This window comes from Quercus lobata, chromosome 10 (assembly GCF_001633185.2).
Source record: "Quercus lobata isolate SW786 chromosome 10, ValleyOak3.0 Primary Assembly, whole genome shotgun sequence".
Classification (NCBI taxonomy): domain Eukaryota; kingdom Viridiplantae; phylum Streptophyta; class Magnoliopsida; order Fagales; family Fagaceae; genus Quercus; species Quercus lobata.
In genome coordinates, this window is record NC_044913.1 from 31,175,222 (window position 1) to 31,187,457 (window position 12,236).

General features: G+C 30.8%; 1 protein-coding gene across 1 annotated transcript; it reads left to right on the forward strand.

Annotated features, from left to right (window-relative positions):
* Nucleotides 1-3,726: 3,726 nt before the first annotated feature.
* On the forward strand, nucleotides 3,727-12,236 carry LOC115965375 (methylecgonone reductase-like). The gene is made up of 4 exons (XM_031084578.1): nucleotides 3,727-4,123; nucleotides 8,575-8,821; nucleotides 8,928-9,107; nucleotides 11,745-12,236. The coding sequence occupies exons 1-4, from the start codon at nucleotides 3,807-3,809 to the stop codon at nucleotides 11,964-11,966; spliced, it is 966 nt and encodes a 321-aa protein (XP_030940438.1). The 5' UTR covers nucleotides 3,727-3,806; the 3' UTR covers nucleotides 11,967-12,236.

Sequence of the window (12,236 nt, forward strand, 5' to 3'; positions counted from 1 at the left end):
ACATATGATATTGATATTGCTTAATGTGACGATGGAACTGTCAAATGTAAGAAAACAATAAAGGTAAAACCAAATATGACAAAAGTACAATCATATGTGATGTTTGTACTGCCTAATGTGATAATGGAACCATCAAATGTAAGAAAATGAATAAGGAAACCATCGATGTGACAAAAGTATGGTTACATGTGATGTTGGTACTACAGTCATATGTGATGCTGGTATTGTCGAATGTGATAATGAAACTATCAAATGTGACAAAAAAAAGAAATCATCAAATGTGACAAAAGTATAGTCACATATGATATTGGTATTGCCCAATGTGATGATGGAACTGTCAAATGTGAGGAAAATAAGTTAAGGAATTATCGAATGTGATAAAAGCACGCTAAAATGTGATGTTGGTATTACTTACAATGAAATAATCAAATGTAAGAAAAAAAATAAGGAAACCATCGAATGTGGCAAAAGTATAGTCACATGTAATGTGGGTACTGCATAATGTGAGAATAAGACCGTCAAATGTGATGTTTTAGTAATCTAGTACAGTAAGGACGGACCCAGGTGGGAGCCCAAGAGGGCTCGGGTCCCCCTGGGTCCAATTTTTTATTATATAATTATTATATATTTTATTTTTGTAGTTAGGCTCCTTTCCAAAACCCTAGGCCCCCTTTTTCCCAATTAGCCTAGTTAGTCTAACCCAAATAGCAACTATCCAATCCAAAAATTTATCAAAAACAATAAGAACATTCACAATAGTGATTGTATTTTAGCAAAAAAAAACTATTTTACCACCAAAGAACCAAAAAATCATGTATTATAGGAGAAGCTAAAGCTAATTTTTTTCAACTGTAGCAAACTTGAATAAATACTAGTTGACTGTAGCAAGTTATTAAAAATAAAATACAATATTTTATTAAGATTATATCTCTTCCTTCAATTAAAAAACTCTAATTCTCTCTCTTCCCTTACTATTTTAATGATTTGTTTATATTATTTTAAATGAAATGATAAAAAAAAAAAATAGAACATTTGATATTGGGTGTATTGTAAAGTGAAATGGTTGTAGACACCGCATTTTGTATCTCTTACGACTCGGGCCCCCATTTTCCAATGATGCTGAATTATAAGACCCAAGGTTGGTTTAGGACCCAATTAGATGTTAAATTGAGTTGAGAAATATTAAAATGAAAATATAAATTTTAATGAGCAAATAAATCTATTTTTGGAAAAATAAGGCTAAGTAAACCCTTGCTATGTGCATATAAGAATCGACTTGCGCATGCAACTTTTTGCACGTGTACACAAACCTAATCTTGCGCATGCATAGCGAATTCCATAAATTATACAAGACAAGTTTTCTGCATTAATATTGAGGTTTGGAACGAATCCCATATCGTTTGAGAGCTGTTCCAAACCCTTATTTTCACACTATAAGTAGCCTTACATGGTATATTTTCAAAAAACACAAAGAAATCCCATGAGAAAATACTAAGATTCACTAGAAATAGTGAATCAAAGAAGGAGTTTTTCACAAAATATCCTCAAGTCAATTTTCTTTTGATTAGGGCATTTTCTGGCATTGATCTTTGAGTTTAATATTATTAATCACTTTCTTATTGGTTTGTGAATAGATTTGACTAAAGGAAACGGTCAAAAATCAATCTTGAATAGCTTTTCTTTGAGGTATTAGTCTAAACTTTTCTTTTCCTTTTCTCTTCTTTTTTTATGCCTTAATATTTTTGTTTGCCCTTTTTTTTTTTTTTTTTTTTTTTTTGTCGTAATATGGATTAGTATGTTTATCTAGCTTAGGTTTATGTAGTTTTAAAAGTATGTTAGGATGTTAGATTTCTATTTTTGAAGTTTTATTGCATCTGCTTTGTTTCTAGGGTTTCTAGGCAGAAACTATGTATGCATAATCTTGCTTGCACATGCAGACTTGATTATACGCATGTAGGGAAGTTAATGCGTGTGTATGTGCGTATGAACTTACCCAGAAACTCTAATTTTTATTTATTTGTTTTTGCTTCTGCTTTCACATGTATGTTTCTATATAGCCTCTTTTCCATGTTTTTTATGCTATTAAAGCTTCTGTTTCACATGTTTAATTGTTTATTTGCCTTCACATGTTAGAATTAGGGTTTGTTTTGTGTTTTCTTTTTTTTGATGCCATGTACATGCATTCACATGTTCATGCATAATGCCATAGGTCCTGATTGCTGCAAGGTAAGTAAAGGTAAGTTATGCATTCACAATGCACATGCATGGTTGGGTTTGATGATATAATTGTGATCTTAATGCCTTGGATGATGACATGTTTTGGTTGGCTTTGTTTTTACCTTTGATCTTAAAGCTCACATGCTTCTGCCTTGGATAGCTATGATATGATGATAGGGTTTGTAATGAAGCATGATTAGATGTATGATTAGGATTTTGTGTTGCGATAAATGCCTTGATGCCATGACATGTATGCTAGATGGATGATAGGTTGTTTGTTAGATGAATGCTAGGGTATGCCATGATAGATGTATGGTTAGGGATGATTGATGTCATGTTGATTGTTAGATGAATGTGTGTGTGTGTGTGTGTGTGTGTGTGTGTGTGTGTGTGTGTGTGAGTTAGATATCAATATTGAGTGTGCCTTTAATAGGATTAAGACATAAGACACAATAATGGGAAACCAACCTTAGAGTTGGGCAGTTTTGGATGCCCAACATCTTCCTAAGACGACGACTCCGAAACCCCTTTGTGTCCACAGTAGTAAAATAGATAAATTAGTTTTTTAAGGGTTTAAAAACTAAAATTTTTAGTACCACCACTGTGAATACTTCTAACTTCAATGACAACAAAAAATCCTAACCAGCCAGTATTAAAAAAAAAAAAAAATTATTTTGTTTTTGTTTTTCTTTATTGGTAGATGGTTGCATCTTAATGTATTTAGAAATAACAATTTTGTGTATTTATAGTTTTTTAATACTATATGGATGTCTACTTGGAGTTTTTTTTTTTTAATTTTTATTTTATTTTATTTTATTTTAATTTTTTACTCTTCTACCTGCTAGCTTAAAATCTTGAGTGCATCCATATAATATAGCATGTTAACTATTTTTTTTTTTTGGGGAGGGGTGGGGGAGAGAAACGCATGTTGACTGGCAAAAATGGCCCATCAGCATTAATTTTTGAAATATTTAGCAACAGAGCACTGTTTCGGAAATAATTAGGGAAATACCACTTTTTCCGAAAACGCCGCTATAGGGCTCGAAAACGTCACTATAGGGCTTAAAAACGCCACTATAGGACCCCTTGAAACTGTTATGGGACTTACAAAAAAAATTTTGCAGGAAAACGCCGCTATAGGGCCCAAAAACGTCACTATAGGGCTTAAAAACGCCACTATAGGGCTCCTTGAACCTGTTATGGGACTTATAAAAATTTTTTTCAGGAAAACGCTGCTATAGGCCCGAAAAAGTGGTAGATTGCTATATAGTTCGGAAACAGTGTTTCTGAGCAAATTATTTCCAAAATTGATGGTAATGGGCCATTTTTGCCCATGTTGACTACTTATGAATACTGTATCCAAATTAAAAATAATAATAATAATAATAAAAAGAGGGAATACAGTAAAATTGCATTTTTTAGAATATCCAATGTGGATGCTCTTCTAAAATAATGGGCTAGCCGCCAGCCGGCTAGAGCTTGAAAAGGACAGTCCTCTCTTATCTAGGAAAAAAAAAGGGGGGCAGGCCTCAAAATCTTGAGGTTATTATAATATTTGTGGGCAAAGTTTTGCTTCGGAGGCTTGAAGCATGAGAAGAAGTCGAACTCCAGAGGTGGTACTGAATTCGGGCCAAAAAATGCCATTAATTGGGTTTGGCACAGCAGCTGTTCCTCTCCCTCCATCACAGACTCTGGTTTCAGTCTTCATTGATGCCATTAAAGTTGGTTACCGTCATTTTGACACTGCATCCATGTATGGAACCGAAGAACCCCTAGGCCAGGCTTTGGCACAAGCTCTACAGCTAGGTCTTATTAAGAGTCGTGAAGAAATTTTCATTACTTCTAAACTATGGTGTACGGATGCCCATCATGATCTGGTTCTCCCCGCACTCAATCTCACACTTAAGTAAGTATGCTATAATCTCTACCATTTATCATCTCTGCACATGTCTATACCATTTAGTTTTCTTTTTGATGAATTAGAACTCTTATTCAAAACAAAGTTCTTCATTAATATTTTCTAGTACACATTTATAATTAAGAAAATATTAAAATGAAGAAATAGAAATATTTAGAATATAAATTTTAATATGACAAAAATAAAATAAATTTAAGAACAATAGAATTTAATTTACTAAAGGTAATATTGCTACTTCATTTAATGATAGAATCATAGAATTACTCAATAATCCCAATCTAGCCAAGCAAAGATGGATTCAATATATAGCTCGATGAATTAGTAGTACTAATGAAACTAATATTAATTTTGTATCATGATTCATGCATAAAAGAGATGAAAATTTATTACTATAATCTTTAAAAAAAATGAGTTTTACTTTACCTTGGGTAGGATGATGTATGATGAATGGAAGTGGAAATCTAATTTCTAATTTTGATTTTGGTGTTGAGAGAGATTGTTTGGCATGTGACTATGTGGGAGTTAGGTATCTAATGCTAACAAAAATTAAAGTTCTAGCCATTGGAAAGGAAATCGATCATTAATGAACATTGGGCACACAAAAGGTATTTTTAAAAATAGTTTAGGATTGCAATTGTGAGGATTTTTATTGATCCATAATTTTAGGGTCTTCTTAAAGATGGGAAGAGAGTGCACAACCTACTTATGCTATTTCTTTTCTCAATTCTGCCATAGGTGCTGAAATTCCTCGATAAAACTTTTACACTCTCTCACATGTAAGGTAAGCTAAAATATAATTTCTAATTTTTTATTTTCGTGGAGAGAGAGAGAGAGAGAGATTTTCTGGTGAGTGGTTGTGTGGAAGTTCAATGGCTAATATTGATAATTTACAATGTGAAATACTAGTTTACAAAAATTGAAGTTTACCTATCCAAAAAAAAAAAAAAAAATTGAAGTTTAAGCCATTAGAAAAATATGATTGTGAATGCATGAATGATTGACACACTCACAAAATTTTATTTTTAAAACATTTTAGGTTTTTTTTTTAATTGTCAACATTTAAGGATTTCAATTGTAACGGATTTTTATTGATTCATAATTTATTTTTTGGGTTGTGAGAAAGAGAGCACACGGTATACTTATACTTTTTTTTTTCCTACCAATTATGCTATAGGCACCGACACTGACACGGTGACACCGACAATTTCACTTTCTCATGTACACTTTCCATTCACCCGTTGGACCCACCACAATACTCAAAGAAAGAGTGTATGAAAACATCGGTGGTTATAGGCTTACTATTTTGTTATCAAATAAATAATTGACTTACGATTTTGAGGCTTAAAAAAAATAAAAATAAATAAATAGGGGCCTTAGAAAATAATTAATTTTAGTGATTAGGTCTAAAGTTACCCCCGTCGCCCGACTGCTACTCTTTGCAATTACTGGTCCTAACTTATAATTGATTGATTGTGGTGGTCCTAGCTCTCTTCATGATTGTCTTTCGAGTCTAAACCATAAATAAATCAATTTGCATATTAGCTACTTTTATTGGCCAAAATAGTAAGAGATTGTTTTTGTAAAGGAAAAAGAACTCATCCATAAATGTATGGATACTAAAAATCAAGGACAAACATAGCCACCCAACTTGTCCATATCAATAGTCAATGCAATATGTGGTAAACATAGCCACCCAAATTAGCCATATTAAAAAAAAAAAAAAAAACCTTAGCCATATCATTGTCATTTGTCAGTGACCAATTAAACTATTTTTTTAATGACCTTAATGTTTTTTTTTTTTTTTTCATATGCACCAATCATCTGCTTAATGAAAAATAAGTGTGCATAACTTTTATAACTTTTATGCCATAACATTGGCCACAAGCCCACAACCTTAATGTGGTTAATTGTGAGTGATGGAGAAAAAATTTTGGGTACATTTGAAAGTGATAGATGTCTACTTAATTACAATATACTATGTTAGAATTATGATAAAAATTGTGGTACAAAAGTTATAATACTAGAAGAACTCAAAACCAAATGGTACGTGATCATGAGGTGATGGTTTGAAATCTACGGTTCTCATTTTGCATTAGTGTTTGTTTTATTTATTTATTTATTTATTTATTTCATTAGTAAGAAGCTGGGATGTTTCAAGTTTTCATTTTCTACAAGTTGATTATCTTCATCTTGATCATCATTGTTGGAATGTCATTTCCACTACAATGATATTGTCGGAATGATGGATTTTTGGAAAATCTCCATAAAGACATTCATAATTTCATGTACTGCATGAAACTTTATACATATATAGTATCTTACGTTCTTCCCAACACTTTTGAATGGCAAGTTCTTGTATTTGAATATCATAGACTTCATCAAATTCATCTTAATTAAACTTACTGAATAATCATTTTAATTAAATTTGATCATCTTTACATTCTTCACTGCCTACAATTTTCAATGGCTAAGTTTTGCATTTGCACGTCACAGATCTCACTAAATTCCAGTTGATTAAATTTGACTGCATTTTCTTTGAACTAGTTAAAGATTGCTTTGAGTGTCTCAAAAGTAAACAAAAATAAAGATTGCTTTGAGTGTAATTAATTCTTAAGAACCTTTCTGTGAATCATGTTTTCATTTCTTACAATGCTTGCTAATTTTATTTATCAAAAATTTCTTGAGAAAGAGTGCATTCAATATAATAAAAATTGGGTTTTAGAAGCTGTAGTTGCACAAAGTTATTAATAAGATTCTCTTTGACACGTGGTTACACTATTATTAATTATTAATTTAGTTTTTCTTATTAATTGTTAAAATATATTATATTTCCTTGAATCAAAATGGCAAGATTTAAGGATAGTTTAATTTAGATGAAACTCTATTGTCTAAGTTTAAAGAAATTTAAAATTCTATTAATTCTAACTGAAATTTATTACCCAAAATTTCAAAAACATTTAAATTGATAAATAATGGATACAACTTAATCACCTATAACACATATACTTAAGATACCTTTTCACTCTGTTCTAATCAAATTTATCTCTTTCATAGGTAAAATTTACCATCGTACTTTTTTTTTTTGTCATCATTGTATTATTGTCGCATTTGGCATTATATTCAATTAGTTACCATACAAGTTGATTATGAATTGCAAAAGAAATTGCCTTCATATTTCTTTTTTTAAAGAAACCATCAACTTTTTTTTTCTTCTAAATCATATGATATTATATACTAAATTATTGATAGAAATAATTACAGATTACTCACTTGTGGTTAGGTTTGATTCCACCATGTTTACTTGTGATTCGAAAATTGACATTTTACTTACTTAATGTAAGCTCTATTAAATTGTCATAACCATAACCCTAACATTTTAATTTGTCTTATGATATGTTTTTGTATTAAAATGTGTTTTTCTAACGGAAAAACTAGAGATGGGTTATGTCAATCTAACAAAACTTACCTTAGAAGGATAAAGAGCGGATAAAATGCCAACTTTTGAACCACATGTAAATCAAGTTAAATCTGGCTTAACTATAAGTGGATAATTTGTAATTGTCTCGTACTAATATAATAAAAGTTTGATTTTAAAAATTGTGACTGAGCTAGGTGAATGCGTGCTCACTCATAGTTAACTAGTACAGCAATTACTATGAACTTAATAACTTTTTTTATAATATAATATTCACTTAATAAGTTTTTCTAACACTACTTTTTGTTCATATAAACTTTTCTTTAATTAAATTATCCTTACCAACTTTTGAGGATAAAAGCATGATACATTAAACATAAAATAAGTTTTTACTTCTTCATATGATTCTATATTTAGAAGAACTTTTTTTTTTTTTAATATTTAATTTATGAGTTATGACATATACATAAAACTTATATATAAATATATATATATATATATATATTATAATGTAAATATGGTTTTAGATTAAGTTGTGCGTCGCAGTATAATACTAATAGTACAATGAAATTTAAGAATAATCTCAATAAAATTCTAATTAAATACACAAAGAGTAAAAATTAAGTCACACGAGCCTTGACAATTTTTATTGGTGGAGTATAGAGTGGAGTAGGAAAAATGGGACAGAAGATTTAGACTCCAAACAAATGACTAGTACAAATTATATAAGTAAAAACTGATTTTATGTGCTGAAAACCACTGCCAAATTCTACCTTTTTAATTTTATTTTTTCTTTTCGTTTACACAATATTGTAAATTTGTAATCACTTTTTTCCATGCTTGAGTACTGTCGTCCAAATGTAGGCACCAACCGATGGCTATCTTTTTCATCGGCTTCCATTCCGAAATTTTTCCTTTTGGGCTTCGTTTTTTATTTTATTTTAAATAAGTGTAAGTAATCACATGGGCTGGACCACCAGAGTTCCAGACTTGTTAATTTCTTTTTTTCATTTATGAAAACAAGGAAGCTGGGGCTAGAGTATGTGGACCTCTATTTGATACATTTTCCAGTGAGGTTGAAAAAAGGAACTGAAGGTAGTACCGAACATTCAAAAGAGGATGTTATGCCTTTTGACATAAAAGGTACATGGGAGGCCATGGAAGAGTGTTACAGACTGGGCTTAGCTAAGTCTGTTGGAGTATGCAACTTTGGCTGCAAAAAGCTCCCCCAGCTCCTACATCATGCTACTATTCCACCAGCAGTTAACCAGGTAAGCGGAAAATCGAGATGATATACTTAATAAGGTGTAACCACACATCAAGTAATGGTGACTTTGAGTTATGATGGCATTGAAACTGAAATGAAAATGTTTTTAGGTGGAAATGAACGTGTCATGGCAGCAAGAAAAATTGCGACACTTCTGCAAAGAGAAAGGGATTCAGGTTAGCGCATGGTCTCCACTAGGAGCCAATGGTGCTATTTGGGGTACTCTTGCTGTGATGGAAAGTCCAGTCCTCAAAGAGATTGCAATCACAAAAGAGAAGAGTGTGCCACAGGTGCTATACAAGATCACTTATTCAATTTTTTGTGTCTAGAGAATTTTATTTTATTATTATTTTTTTTTAATGAAATGTGTTCTAGATTTCAGTATATTCTAAAACATTTTAAGATTTTTTTATTATTAGAGAAGTTAAGTACAAACACAGACACACACACCACATGATACATGAATAATAATATGAAAATTCTTCTAATATTAGAACACAACACCATAGAGACACAAGATACATTAAGTAGGTAGGTGAGAAATCATAAATAATGGTTAGAGGGTATGAAGAATTATAGATAAAATCCTGAAAAAAGAAGTTGAGGTTAGAAGGATGGGGATAGAATTATATTAACGAAACTTGTCTTAGGAGAAAAAGATTGGAAGAATCGATTTTAAGCAAAAAATTTGGGTGAGCATTGATGAATTGATTCAAGGGTTACCAAATGAAGAAAACACTTTTATTGGAGCATACCTAAATGTTCATGTTGGAAAAGATAATGTGTGGTTTTAAAAAATTCATGGAAACCAAGAATAAGGAGTAAGGAATAAATCAAAAGGTGCTTTTTTCTTTTTCTTTTTTTTGATGAATCAAAAGGTGCTATTATTATTATTATTATTTTTTTTTTTTTTGATGAACCAAAAGGTGCTATTATAGACTTTGCAATATCGTATGATTGGATATTATAGAACACTTGACATAATTACTTTCAAAAGTGGGACAAACGCTAGTTAAATAAATTTCATCATTTTTTGAAAAGTGTGTAATAGATGCTGTAACGATTTTAAGGTGATATACTAGGACAAAGCGTAATCACTTAACACCAATTAATGGTTGGTGGTACCAGATATGTGCATTAGAAGTGTGTATATATATTATAAACAAATAAACCCAAGGATATGTGTTTAAAGATAAAATGATAAAATAACATGAAGTGGAATTTAGATGAAGATGTGGAATGAAATGGTTAATTGTACTGAAAGAGTGGCTAAAGAGGTACTTGGAGCAACTAAAGAATGTGGTTGATCAACTAAAGAGACTTGGTGGTGGAATGAGAAGGTTTAAGTATAGAAGTCTACCTGAATGTAGAAAAAATATTGCTTATGACAATTAAAAAGTGGTAAAGAGGGAAGAAAAAAACGGTTGTCGAAGAGGCTAAATGTAAGGCTTTACATAGCAATCTAGGGACAAATGATGGAGAAAAGAGTATTTAAAAACTTAGTAAAACAAGGAAAATAAAAAGAAGAGACTTGAACAGTCTCTGTATTAAAGATGAAGATCATAGAGTGATTAAAGAGAGATGGAAAGTTACGTTATTAAACTTTTTGATGAAAGTGATACAATTGATTTGAGTAAATTTAGTAACCCAATTGACGATAGAAATTGTAGGTTTGTTTGAAAAATTGGGATGACCAAGGTAAAGGATGCATTAAGTAGAAATACACTAAAAAATAAGATTCAAAATGAGGAAATTTGCTTAAAGATAAGTAGCACTTTACAGATAAAAAATGAGAGAAAGTTGTTTAAAATAGTCTTGAAAGAAAAGTGATAAATGCACTAGTGAGGGAAAAAGTGGGTTGATTTAAGTTAAGAGAGGAAAACCAAAAATAACACTAACAGATTAGAGTAAAAAATGGTTCATCAATTGAGAAAGTAATAGAGAATATGTCTTCAAATCATAGTTATTAAACCCGAACCAACCTAACTGGTTAGACCAAAAACCTAGTGACCTGGCACCTAGATCGATTCGAGCATTTAAAGGGACAATTTCTGCACAATATCTAGTCAAACCTGGTGGGTTTGTGGCAATATATGTAACCCGGATATGTTTGTGAAATTTATAAAATTACATTTATAAGTCCACTTTATTGGCTTCTTTATAGTTTAATGTGTTATAATGTGGTAATTTAAAGAGGAGAAAACCTAAAGAATTCCAAAAAAAAAAAAAAATGTGCTTCTCTATCTATCTACCTACCTCTAAGATTATCATCCTATCAAAAGACTACCAGATTAATTTATGCAAATTAATTTACATATTTTTATTATGATTTCTCAAACTTTTATATATATATATATATATATATATATTTTTTTTTTTTTTTACTCTACGGTTCAACTAGTACTAATCCACTGGTTGAACTAGTAACCAAGCTCATAAACCAAGTCAATACCCGAGTTAGTTTTAATAACTATGCTTCAAATAGCATAAAATAACCAAAAGGAATACATGTGGCCAACCTTATCTAATATGTTAAGGATCCATAGTTGGCCACAAAAAAATTGGGACTAAAACTTAGTTGTTATTTGTTATTGTTAAGTATATTTGATATTTATTTTATATTTTAAAAAGAAGTGTAGACCATTACAATTTTTGAAAATATAGTCACAATTAATTGAAAACCAATGATAACGAGGGATTAAGAATAATTATGACATCTTTTTAATGTGAGTGAAATAAAACAAAAAAACAAAAACAAAAAGACAGATTTTATTTGAAAACTCAACTTATCATCTTTTGCCCATTTGCATGGGCTACATTTGAAAGTTCTCTTCCTTAAAAATTATTCGGTAACAACTAAAAAGTGCATGTATCATTATTTATAGCACCTTTCTCTACCTAACAATTTAAAGGAAAAGAAAATGCAGGTTGCATTGAGGTGGATACTTGAGCAGGGAGTGTGTGTCATTGTTAAGAGCTTCAACAAGGAGAGGATGAAGGAAAACCTTCAAATATTTGATTGGGAATTATGTGATGATGAATTAGAGAAAATCAAGAAAATTCCTCAATGCAAAGGATTCAAAGGTGAACAGTTTGTTCATGAAAATGGACATAAGTCTTTGGAAGAACTTTGGGATGGCGAAGTATAAAACTTTATCTTCCATTAATAAAATTGTTTATGCAAATGAAAAAATAATTCTCTTTAAACTGCATCTGGAAAGAAGAACAGAACCTTCTTTAGTTAAGAATTGAGCACATGTAGCTCATTTGATATATGGCTTAATTCTTAAAGCACATGTTCAATTAACTAGTCAATTGTGTTAGGCCATGTGGGCCAATGGCATTAGAGCTAGTTTCCTATAAATACATGATGTAATTCAAGGTTATAGGAATGAAGAATAAACCAATTGCTTGGTGCA